Genomic DNA, 12,713 nt, shown 5'->3' with positions numbered 1-12,713 from the left:
TAACACTTATTGAAAGCTGCGTCAGGCACTAACTGCTCTACAGAAACACCCTAAGCGTACAAATTATCCACATTTCTAGATGAGGAAACTGAGGCACAGTAAAATGTTAAGTTGCCCAAGGTCACTTGGGTAATGGTAGAATGGGTCTCAAATGCAGCAAGACTGGCTCCAGAGTTTGAGTCTTTAAGGACTAGTCTATACTGCTCTCCCCAAAAGTAGCCCTAAGGTATTCTTGTAGACCTTTGGCCACACTGTCCCATCCCTCTTCCCCTCCTAACCCTTTTCATACCTGCTTGGGAGAGTGGCCCTCAGCCCAGAGGCTGGTCAGTTTCAGTCCCTCCATCGGGTCCCCTGAGCTCCTCCCCACCAGGGCAAGGGCACATCAATTCAACCGAACTAGACTTCACAGTCATCCACTCATCAAATGCCAGCTCGCCCCCTCCACGGAGCTGGGGAGGACAGTAGCTAAGCTTGGGGTGTTTCTAGGGCTATCAGCTCCACTTCCTCCCCTCACCTAGGCTGTCTACCCATCATCTTATGCTAACAGTCCCCAGCTAAAGCCAGAGAAGATAATGTGTAAAAGGAAACAACCAGGCAGATAAGAAAAGCCATCCGCTGAAAAGCTGAGGAGAGCTGAGGTAAGCCCTGGGAGAATTCTGTGTCATGATCTGGGGACCAGATCATTTTTTAAAACTGCCTTTTCTACTTAATGACAGCATCGGATTCCACCTTCTCTAGAAACACTGACTAGCTAGCACACCTGGCTACCTCCTTACCTGTCCAGCTACACACCTAAGAGAGTCTGAGAACACTGCACAACTAGCGCTGCCGAGGCTGGGTCTCCTTTCTCCATTGCAGCTGGATGGGCATCTTCCCCTGGGAGGGACAGCTGCAGCACCCCCTGCCCCAATGTGGGGGTGCAACAAGGTGGCCAAGGTGCCATTTAGCAGCTGGGGAAACTACCTCATCAACACCTTCACTGGCTCAGTTACAGTCATTGCCCAAGTCCCTGGCTCCAGCCCCCTGGGACCTTGACCAGTTTCAATGAACACTGCATCACACATTTACGAAGTCCCCTCTTTTACCTGCTTCCCCTACCTGCCTCTGTTGTAACTGCTCTCTGCTGAGGCAGACAGTTCCCCTACCCTTTTCTCCCTTCTTTCGGGCTTCGTCCACTGACCAGAACTTCATTGTACTCTCAGTACCTCCTAGAGGTGAAGAGTGTACTCAGCGTTAGCCAATATTGACTGACCACTCTCATGGGGCAGGTTTTCTGCATGTGCTTCCACGTGCATGGATGGTGTAACCCTCACAAATACTTTGGGAGGTGACAGCTATGACTCTTTTACAGATGGGGGACCTGAAGCTCTGGCAGTTAAGAGAGGCCACGAGCACTGGGAGTACAAGGGACAGGCCTGGGGTGGCAGTCAGGCAGCACACCCATGTCCCACCGTGACCCAGCAGGGGCTGCATTGCCTCCCCGAATGCTCACCCTGATACCTTTCTTCAAGCCATGGCCACGTGTCTGGATTTTGGACACAAGGAAACCTGGATTTAGCACCCAGCTCTGGTAGTGGCCAACTGTGCGATCTGGGGCAAGTTCTTTGGCTTCTCTGGGCCTCACTGCCCCTCTCCTGGTCCCCTCCTGGCTTTCCCGCTCCCTGGGTTCTGAGATGAGCCAGAGAGGGGCCAACCAAAGCCAAGTCTCTCCCCACTCTCTGGGCACTGAATCCATGATGGCCCGTTCAGGCCTGTCTGGCCAGCTCTGCAGCAGCCACCTGTTTTTAATTGCATTCTATTAAAGTTAATTTGAGTTGAGGAGCTCAAACATTTATGGAGCTAATGTTTCTTGCTAAACAGACACTTTCATCTATCCCTGCGTCATCTTTTTTTACCTTTTAACCACTACCCAAGACTTTAAAATCTTTCCATGGAAACTCATTATTGAAACCTAATGTTTCCATCCCCAGTCCCTGAAGGACATGACAGCCCTGCCTGAATGGATAGATCCTCATGATGAAAATGCCCAACACCAGGTACCACATCAATGCTAAGTGTCAATAATAAGGGGGTGTAAGGGGTAAGGGGTTTTACTTTCTGGAGTAATGAAAATGTTCTAAAATCGACTGCAGAGATGAATATACAACTCTGTGAATATACTGCAAGCCATGGATTATACACCTTGGTTGGATCGTAGAGTGTGTGAAAATATGTCAATAAAACTGCTTTAAAAAAAGATGCCTGCCACCAAGTACCAAGTTTCTAGTCCTGCTCTGTCACTGACAAGATGACCCTAGGTAAGTCTCTCCTGTGGGGGCTCAAAGTCATCACAGGTCAAAGTCAAGGGCAGACCTACTGCTCTCTAAGATCCAGCGCTCCAAACGTACGGCTCCACGATGTTGAGGAGCCTGCAATGCCCTCCCAAGCCATTTCCTCTGAAGGACCCATCACTGGTTTCTAGACTCACAGGATGGATCTGATTACAACTCTGGGCCAGTGTTCTCAACTTTGGCTGCACATTAGGAACACCCGGAGAGTTTTCAAAAATATGATGCCTGGGCTCTTCCCTAGGGAACTGGCATTCACTGGTGTTGGGTGGAGCGCAAGCATCTGGTTTTCTTTTAAAACTTTCCAGGTGATTCTAATGTGCCACCAAGGCTGAGAACCATTGCTCTGAGCCCTTAAGCCAAGAGCTGGGACACTCACTTCTTGCCTCTTGCACTCCTGGGATCCTTCACCCTAGAGGGAGACGAGACCATGAAACATCCCAGCAGCATGACACAGAGGGGAAAGAAGGTTCTGGAGTGGTGCATGGCCATCGCTAATCACACGGGCAGATCACTGGGCAGGCTCAGTGACGTGAGGTCTGCTTTGTAACCTCTAAGGCTGGTTTTCTCAAATGCTGCTTGGTGTACTTAAGAGGGGAGCCTGTAACCCAAGCAGATTCCTGGGTCCATCCCCAGAGATTCTGAGCCATCAAGTCTGGAGTAGGGCCTAAGACTCAGCACTTTAACAGCACCACAGTGCTGCAGGTACAGTGGGCGGGAGGACCAATCTGTAGGCTCCCCACGGCCATCACAGCCTACTGCTGCCAGCCTTGCAGGGCTGACCCCTGGGGCCGGGCACCCAGAGCACAAAGGATACTTCCATTCGACAATGCTGATGCACGCCCTCCGGATGGGGTTCTTCAGCGTCAGGCAGAGCAGGGCGCGGGGTGGGCGAGTGGCGGCTGTGCTGCTCTGCTTCTTGGGCTTCCCATACTGCTGACGCTTGCGCTGCGTGGAGCTGACTGTGGAGATGGTGGCGTTGCCCACGCTGCCCATCAGCTTGGCCTGCCGGGCCGCATCGATGGCCGCCTGCCAGGACAGGGCGGCCCCCGGGGTGGGGATGTGCTCGGGGGCGAGCCCTGCGGCCGCGTTGGCGTTCATGTTGGCGTGGGCTGGGCGCGGGCTCCCATAGTTGGAACCTGCGGGAGGAGAGGACAGAGGACAGCAGTCACTGCAGAGAAGACGGTTGAGCTGTGCCTAGCTTTGGGTCCAAGACTGGTGATTTAAAAAAAAAAAAAATTATTTCAAGAATTTGCAGAAACCTGAGAGGGGGACACATGGAAACACTAGAGTGTGATGCTGATGAAAGAGTCGGGAAATCTGTTCTAGGCCTAGTTCAGCCCCGTTCAGCTGTGCGGCCTTGGACATATCACTCCCCCTCTCTGGGCCTCACTGCCTCATTTTAGGGGACAAGTCACTGCATGCCTGCTTACAGCTTGTGTGGACCTTAGAAACGTGGTGCCAGGGGGAAAAGGTAGATGCAGAATAAGATAAATACACAATGCAATATATGTAAATTAAAATGACCAAAAAGCACATGAAAAGATATTCAACATCATCAGTTAATAGGGAAATGCAATTCAAAATAAATTAAGCAAATTCATAGAGTCAGAAACTAGAATACAGGTTAGCAGGCACCAGGCTCGGGGTAGAGAATGGGGAGTTAATACTTAATTGATACAGAATTTCTTTTTGGGGTGTTGGAAATATTTTTGGGAATGCATGGTTGTGATAGCACAACACTGCAAATGTGATTGACATCACTGAATTATATACCTGAATGTGGATAAAAGAGGGGATTTTAGGTTGTTTAGAAGTTACTAGAATAAAAATTTTTAAAAAATAGGACTGTACAACACAGTGAACCCTAATATAAACTATGGACTATAGTTAATAGTACAATTATAATAATATTTTATCAATTGTAACAAAAGTACCACAATAATGTAAAGTGTTAATAATAGGCGGGTAATATGGGAACTCTATTTTCTGCATGATTTTTCTGCAAACCAACAACTCCTCTAATGAAAAAAAATTTAATGCATATTTATAAGAACACAAACAAATAAAAACACATTCACTGGATAAAAGAGAAATGAGAAAATGTTAGTAGAATGTGGGGATAAAGAATAATGACTGAATGAATGAATGAATGAGAAAGGCCATTGCAAGCATCAGTAATAATAGATGCACAATGAACTGAAGAGTATGATTCATTCAACACTCTACACCTGAGTACCAAACAATAAAAATAAATACGATAAAATGAAAGGGTTGGACCAAAGTAAGGTCACATCCAGGACTGCAAACCGATCTCAGCATTAAATGTTGGTTGGATAAGAGGAGATAGGGAGGACCTGATGGCAAATTCTTTGGCACCCAACCCCTTGAGAAGTAGGTCAACGCCCACCTCTTGAAACAGGGTGGGCCTTGGATGGCTGTTTTGACCAAGAGAGTAGAGCAGAAGTGATACTTTGTAACGTCCCAGGCTAGGTCAGAAAAGGCACGCTGTTCCATTTGAATCTCTCTGGGGGAAGCCGGCCACCATGTAAGGCATCCTGAGACCCCAAGGCTGCCCTGCTGCAAAGAAGCCCAGGGTAACCTACCCAGAAATGCCATGTGGAGGAACAGGGACCCAGCCAGCCCCCAGCTGCACCAGTCCCCATCCGCCTGTACCGCAGGAGAGACCCCAAGCCAGAACCGCCCAGCTGAGCCCTTCCTGAATCCCTGATCCACAGAGACTGAGAGATAGTAGGATGATTGTTGTTATAAGCTGCTGGGTTTGGCGGTGATTTCTTATATAGCATTAAATAGCTGGGAGAGGGAGCTGGGTGTGGCTGGGGTTGGCAGGGTGGGGGTAGAGAGACACCATCAGGAAGGAAACCTGGGTAGGGGCCAGGAAATCCAGAGGGACTGACATCTACAGAGCAGGGACCTCTGAGCTGCTCTGTCTAAAGGCAACCATAGTCCCTAAAACACCACACAAACTTGGTGCACACTCCTCTGTCCGTTAGGCTGGATGTCTCACCCTAGAATCCCACAGGGTTTGCTGGATATGGTCAGCTCAGCCCACAAGTGAACGTCCCAAAACAGGCGTGACCTTGAGACCTGGCACCTCCAGCCACTGGCCCAGGTGCAGCAGGAACAAGAGCAGAGCACAGGGGGAACAGGGGGCCAGGAGCTTGGCATCCCCATGCCATTCCAGTCACCCAGGAGACCGTGGCCAGAACAGCTGGACCAGCTGCACGTCCGTCACTGCTGATCCCCCCACAACGAGACTCTTCTCTGCTCAAGGCTCTCCCGGGGAAGCTGCCAGGCCCAGAGCAAGCTGCCTCATGGAGCCCTTCCCTGGCCTGGCCTGCAGATCACTAACATACAGGTGACCATTCAGTGTCTCCTCCAGCCGCCACCCAACCCTTCTCCTGATCCTTCTAGCATTTGACCTTCAAGATGACCTGGCTCCCAGCGTGCCTGCCGTCTAGGACTCACTACTCCACTAGCATCCCTGACCCCCAAAGGGACCATTCAGAGAGAAGCCCGTTACCCAGATTAGCCAATCACAACATCTTCACATGGAGAGAGTCTGCCCTAGACACAAAATTCTTAGCAACCTCATTGGATCCCAAAACCAGCCCTGCCCTGAGCTTCCCTGTTACAGGACATGAGTAATGTGGCTTGGGCTCATTTGAGCTCATTCGAATTGGGTTTCTGTCCCTTGCATCCACAGAGATCTGACTAATTAGCTTACTCAATGCCACCATGCTTGTTGCTGGCTGATTGTCATCTGAATGTACTTCTGCTGATCCCAAAGTCAAGATCCTTTCCATCACATCAGTGACGGACAATAGGTTTCAACTCTCATGCTGATTGATTGATATGACCATCCAAAATACTGCTCAGAAAGGATTCTGAGGCTTTTTGAGCACAATAGGACAGCATATCATGACAGATTAATGCTGTCTGCCCTGGGCACACAGCGGGTGGGAGGATGATACCACAGACGCCACCTAGTTATCACCTTGAATGATGCCAAGAGGAGCACATCAGGCCCTCTCCAGCACCAGCTGGCCAGCTGCCTTCTCATCACATGACAGTAGTTGCCTCCTGCACTGCTGCCATCTGGTCCCTGGAGCATTAGGGCCCCACCCCAACCCACCCTACCCCAGGGCCTGGAACACTCCTCTCTGCTAGTCTCAATTCATGGCTGTATTCTAAAAGCCACCCTGACTTCCACCTCACTGTCCACCCCCTCTGCCCTCTTCCTTTCCTCTGCCCCAGCTGCTCCAGGCAGTGCCCCTGCCCGGAGGTAAGGCAGATTATCAGATCATCGGGATCAGACAGAACCCAGCCCTTCCCAGGAGACGTCTGCTCTCCTCACCTTATCAGTGCCCCCCACCTCCCTCACCCTGAGGGCCCTACACATAAGGGGAAGAAGACTCCAGGAAGCCGAGAGCCTTCGCCTTGTTCCTAACACCCCAGGGAAAAAAATTAGAAGAGGTGATTTGAATCGATAATGACAAAAGTTACAAGTGTTTCATAGGCACCTGAAGCACAGAAACGGCTTTCATCACCAGCCAGCAAGGAGTGTCTCCATCTTACACAGAAGAAAACAAAGGACCATATGACTCATGAGAAGTCACCGAGGGAGACAATGGAAGATTTCTGCGGCGAGCCCGGGACTCACCACTATCTGCTAGCATGCACTCCCACGCCCTCAGATCACACACGCACACGCCTGTGTGTGCTCACATACATGGGTTTTATGGGGCCTGAGGTTGAAGGGACTGAGTTTCTGACTCCAAGAGTAATCTCTATGTTTAACGTGATCTTCACACTCAGCATTCACCACACTACAGCCCCTTTATTAACCGCTGGGATGAGGGAAAGTGGGAGGTGTCAGTGTTTCTATTGGAGAGCCCGGGTCCAACATGGCCTAAGCGCATGTTTTATTGGGTTCTCCAGAGAAGACCGGAAATCTAAACCCACTGTGTTCAATCTGTAGTGTATACTTTTTCCTTCCCGTTCTCCCTCTTTGGCATTGATACAATTTAATGGACTGTTTTCTCTCCTGCACTGACTTTTCCTGTTCCCTCACGTATATACAATCAGCCGTGTCTCCACTGTGGGCGGCCTCTCCACACCCCAATCCTCGACTAAGGCCTCCACGCGTCACAGCTTCCCTGAGATGGCCACGTCTCAGACTCTCGTCTTTTCACTCACCCCACACCCTACACAAACACACGTATTCCTTCATCGCCCTCTCCTTTACCACTTGCCAGTTCCAAAAACCAAGCGGTCCCACGACTTTGGAGACCACACTTGGCACCCTGAGGCATCGAGGCAACGGCCTCCGAGGAGCAAGATGGCAGCCGGTCCGCAGCGCGCCCAGGCAGTTCTGACTTCCGAGCCTCCCCGCGCCACGGGTGACCTTATTTATGTTGTGAACTGTTCCCAGAGCACAGGGACCTCTCTGGAGCACACCATCCGGAGAAAGCGCATATGAATAAGCCCGTGGGGAAAAATGGAATGTCAATCTCTCCCTAGCCAGAGGACAAGAAAACAACCTTCAGTATTTTCGTCCTGGCGGTGCTGAGCGTCGCTACAGCCTGGCGACATGACAGAGGGCCTGGCCACGGTCAGCGCGACCCCCGGGGGCAGCACAGGTGAGGCGGGCATGGCCTCTCGGGGCCAACGGTCGACCTTCCAGGCCCAGCTCGGCTGCCCCTTCACCGCGAAAAAATTTACCCCTCCAAAGTACTCTCCCTTTTGGAGCTCCTGGATCTTCTATTCCACAATGCCTTTCTCTCCAGAATACAAAATGCTCTCAAATTCAGAGATGAAATATTTAAAGCCAACGTGCATTTTGAATAACGTGCTCACGTGCTTTCAGGTAGTAAGAGGTTTCTCTGTGTTCCCTTTTCGTCTTAGTTCCTCCTTCCCAGAAAGCACCCGACAAATGCAGTTTATCCCCCATAGGCCGTCACATAACTGAGGGTCATCTGGGGAAGATTCACCCCTAGATAAACAACTAACCCAGCCATTATCCAGAAGCAGATCCAGCAAGTTCTGAAAGTCCTGTCTGATAGATTCTTTTGCTCTACCCAAATAAAGTTTTCTTCTTCTTTTTTTTTTTAAGTTGCCTACTCTCGTAACTGGGAGGGAATAGAGCCATCAATGATGACAGCTGCATCATTGAAAAATTGCTTTGAAATATTTTGTGCTTTCAATTGTCTTTCAATACTCTGAAAAGTCACAGTGATTTAAAGGAAGATGAAGTCTCACTCCAAGGAGGGCCTGCCCCCTTCATTCCGTCCCCCAAACCCCACCCATGTCTACCAAGGACTCCATCACTTTCCAGACAGTTCCCTGAGCTTTCCACCTAGTTGGGAAAGAAAACCATGAGTTGCAGTTTCTATAACCTTCTCTCCTCCTGGGCTATGAGATGACACAGGTAAAAGCAGAGATAACATTGAACATATCGATGTACAATTCATCTACCTATAGATAATCCGGCACTGATAATGTGGGAAGAAATCCCAAGGAAGTGGCAATTGCTACTGGATTCCCAAGTGCCTCATTGGAGGCTTTTCTCATCCACCGCCATGATTCCCCATCCAGAATCATCCCCTAAAGAGCACCTCTGGGTTACCTGCTTGCAACAGGATGGCACCGTCAGCGAAGAATCCGAGGAATAGAGAACCTCCAGCCCTGGCCCCACATTGTTGAACACAGAGCGGTGCCACGAAGGTAGGGCAGGCAGTATTGTGTGCCTGATGGCTTTTGTTAGCAGGAAATAACCACCCAATGCAAAGAGACCAATTTTCAAATTATAAAGCTGATTCAAAGCTCTGTCTCCGCTGCCAGCTGAAAGGATGCCGCGGTTTAAGTCTGTTCTGGCTCCTGCCTTAGGAGGCCTGTTCCACCGATACTCTCGTCCCAGAAAGAGCCCCAGAGCAGCAGCTTAGCAGATCAGGCTGCCCACAAACAGGCAGTGCCCACAGCCTCTCTTCCCAGGACATAAGGAAGTGACCCCCATTTGGGGCCCTTCTCCTGCACACAGGTGCTGCTGCTCAGAGGGACACCCCAGGAGTGAGGCGTGGACACTTGGAAGGTGTTCAAGGACAAACAGATGAATATTTTTTCTTCAATGCATCTCCATCCATGAACCTGATCCAGGACCATATCCCCAAAGATGCTCAAAGACAGTGACAATGACGTCATGATAAAGCTGACGGCAGACAACAGGTAAACTTAACAAAGAACACTGTTGCAGTCAGTCCCTCTATGCCCTAAAGAACGGGCGTCTTCTCAAGCCATGAGGCTCTTCAACCTAATTCTTGGAGGTGGTTGTGGGGTAGGACTTCTGAGGAAAGAGGAGGTGAGCAACGTTTTCTGTCTCCTGTGCCACCACCCATTTCTTGCCCCAGAATGCTGCAATAGCCCCCTGACATTTCTCTCATTTCCACTCTTGCCTGCCCCTAATCCAATCACTATGCAGTAGCCAAAGTTATCTATTAGACATATGAATTAAAAATCAGGCTCTGTTAAAGCCCTTCGAAATCCAAATCCCTTACCATGGGTTACGAAGTCTAGCCCACTTCTCGAACTCATCTCCTTCCACTCTTGGCCTGTTCCTTCCAATGCACTCCTGACACACTGACCTCCTTTCAGCTACTCACCCATGCTGAGCTCTTGTCTGCCACAGGACCTTTGCACATACTTAGAACTTTCCACCCTCTGCTCTTGGTGATTCCTTCTCACCCTTCATGTTTGGGCTTAAATGATTCCATCTCAACAGCCCCTCCCTGATCCTCTACTCTAAATAAGCAGAACTCAAACGTTCACTGTCAGTATTCCTTATCTCCCCACCTCCATGCCACCCTTGAAGAAAGATGCCCAAACCTCCTAGCACCATAGAGGGATCCCCAGCTAGACATGTGTGTGGGAAAGGCTACAGTGCTGCAGAGCTGCTTCTACAATTCTGCCTCCCTCTTAGTCCCGGTACCTTCTGCAATGCTCAAAGGCAGGTCATTCCTGATGAACAGCTTTCGCACAAACAGAGACAACCCAGACGGATTTATAGAGAGCAAGAAGTCCACACCTAGAAAGAAGAGAACTGCAAGTACATTTCTTTCTAAAGTCCCGACCATCCCCTTAGCAATCTCTCCAGTGCAAAGGAAATGTTTTTCTCAGGCCAGGGTGTCACCCGAGATCTTCGCAGAAGCCCAGTTGGCTCTTGCTGTCTGTCATCTCACTGTAGTCACAAGAGGCCTGCTCTCGCTTGAAGAGGGGAAGAGCCAACCTGAAACAGAAATCCTACTTTCTCTGCCCATTAAAGGCCAAGTAGTTCAAAAGCAGACAGGGGCTGTTCATCTCCCCTATCTGGTGCATTACAACTATAGTCGGAAAGTGCAAGAACAGAGAGGATGCTCCATTTCTGTCTTAGATGACAGCCCAGGCCTGCTGGTCCTCAAGCCCAGTGGTGCTCACCCATGAAAGGATGCAGCGTGCTCAGCACCCAGTGGCAGGCATGGATGACGGCAGGGTGCCTCCCGGTGCTGCAGAGGCTGGAGAGCTTCAAACCACAATCCGCAGTCTCCCCTGAGGCTGGATCCCTCTGGAGTTAGCCAACTCAAGAAGAGGACTGAAACTAAGCTAAGTGGGGAGAATATCCATTTTGCTGGTACAGGGCTGGCATGGTGCTGATAAGGGCTTCCTGATCCCTGGCTCACGGCTAGGGTGGCGTGATCCTGGAGCCAGCTCTTGGCACAGTGACCTCTGCTTCCCCGGCTTCCTGACGGTTCTGGAGTCACAGTTCCCTTGGCAGCCCGGTTCTGTGGTGATGCTCAGGGAGTCATTTCTGGAGGCCCAGCCCACAGCCTGCTTGCCAACCCTTCCGATAACTTGGTAGCCCTTAAATTCCCGTAGGAAAGATCTTTCCTCTTAAAATAGCTAGAGCAATTTCTGTTATAAGCTTGAACCTCGACTGAGACATTCAATCTACAGCAGCGCCATATGTTACAACTATCCAGAATGACAGTCACGTTCTAGCATTCTGGTCCAATATGTCACATGTGGCTGTTGAGCACCTGAAAGGTAGCTAGTGCAACTGAGGAACTGTATTTTACACTTTATTTAATTTCAATTAATTTATATTTAAATAGCCACCTGGGGCTAGTGGCAAGACGGCTGCATACTGAGAGGAGGTCATAATGGGCAAAGCATGACGAGAACTGAGGTGTGGGAAGTTGGAAAGCTGGCTCACGGCACACTTCATGCTAAATTGTGAAGAAAACAAAAAACAAAACAAAACAAAAAACAGTCAAGAACCAATTCAGAAGTTGATGTCCCTAATCAGGGTGGATTTTCTGATCAGAAACTAACCGCCTCTGCAAAAAAGACATATTTTCAAAGGATAAGGGATTCTGGGACCCAACAAACAACATAGAACCCAAAAGTCCTTTGTTGGTGTTTAATACACTTGACTCATGAATGTTAAACTAATTTCTTCTCGGTGGGCAGATGAAGAAGCTGACATTTCCCCCAAACCTAAGTAAGAGAAAGCATCCCACCGAGATGCAAATCCTCTTGCCCCAGCGAGCTCCCTAAGGGTTCCTGAACGTTTCAACCACATGCATCTCACTCCTATTTCCTTTTACCTGAACTACTTTCCATGGCATTCTCTTACTCCTCCACCTTCCTGTTTCTCACCCTGCTACAGACACAGTTTTTGAGAGGTGGGGACGCTCAGAGCAGGCAAGACATCAGGGACAGCTGCAGCTATCTCCCCAGCCCTATGCTCAGACTTAGCCTTAAATACAACTCCCTCATTTCTGTTCTACGCATTACCTGCCTCCAATGACTAGGGAAAAGGCAAGAGGGAGAAAAAGGAACCCAAAGCATTTCAGAAGCCACGCCAACTGGAAAAGTGGTCCAGCCACCAGACTACACCTTCTAGTGATCCAGAGAAGTAAAACTTTGCTCTGCTCTTTCTAAGGCAGCTAGTCAAGAGGAGGTAAAGAGAGGAGAAGGAATGCTAGCAGAGAATCCCACTGGAAGCCAGTGACCCTCACTCTGCAGAGGACCGAAGAGCCACTGTGCTCTTGGCTAGAGGACCCTAATCTAATGGCATTCTCCCTTGGTACCCAGGGACTTTCAAATTGCCATCAGAGCCCAGAAGGAAGAAAATCAGGCAGAAATCAAATGGACGGATACACACAGCTAAACCATAATCTTCAACCAAAGAGGATAAATTGCAATAATAACAAAACTCTTCTTCCAATTATTTGCAAGCATGTAGAGGAGGGAAATGTGGATTTCCTGCTCTTTGAACTGGGGCACGTATCACCACTGCTGGCAGCATACCCGAATTACAGGACCTAGCTG

General features: G+C 49.6%; 1 protein-coding gene across 3 annotated transcripts in view; it reads right to left on the bottom strand.

Moving 5' to 3' along the window:
• The window catches only part of CACNA1C (calcium voltage-gated channel subunit alpha1 C), a 647,070-nt gene that overhangs the window by 585,098 nt on the left and 49,259 nt on the right, over window positions 1–12,713 (bottom strand). For all 3 annotated transcript variants that reach the window (XM_037846263.1, XM_037846264.1, XM_037846262.1), the window contains exon 2: window positions 3,145–3,466. In XM_037846263.1, coding sequence (XP_037702191.1) covers window positions 3,145–3,466 — 322 coding nt within the window. The remainder of the gene's footprint in view (window positions 1–3,144; window positions 3,467–12,713) is intronic.

Source organism: Choloepus didactylus, chromosome 8 (genome assembly GCF_015220235.1).
Source record: "Choloepus didactylus isolate mChoDid1 chromosome 8, mChoDid1.pri, whole genome shotgun sequence".
Taxonomy (NCBI): Eukaryota; Metazoa; Chordata; class Mammalia; order Pilosa; family Megalonychidae; genus Choloepus; species Choloepus didactylus.
Note: the sequence above shows the minus strand (reverse complement) of the source record. Positions and strands in the feature narration are given on the sequence as shown.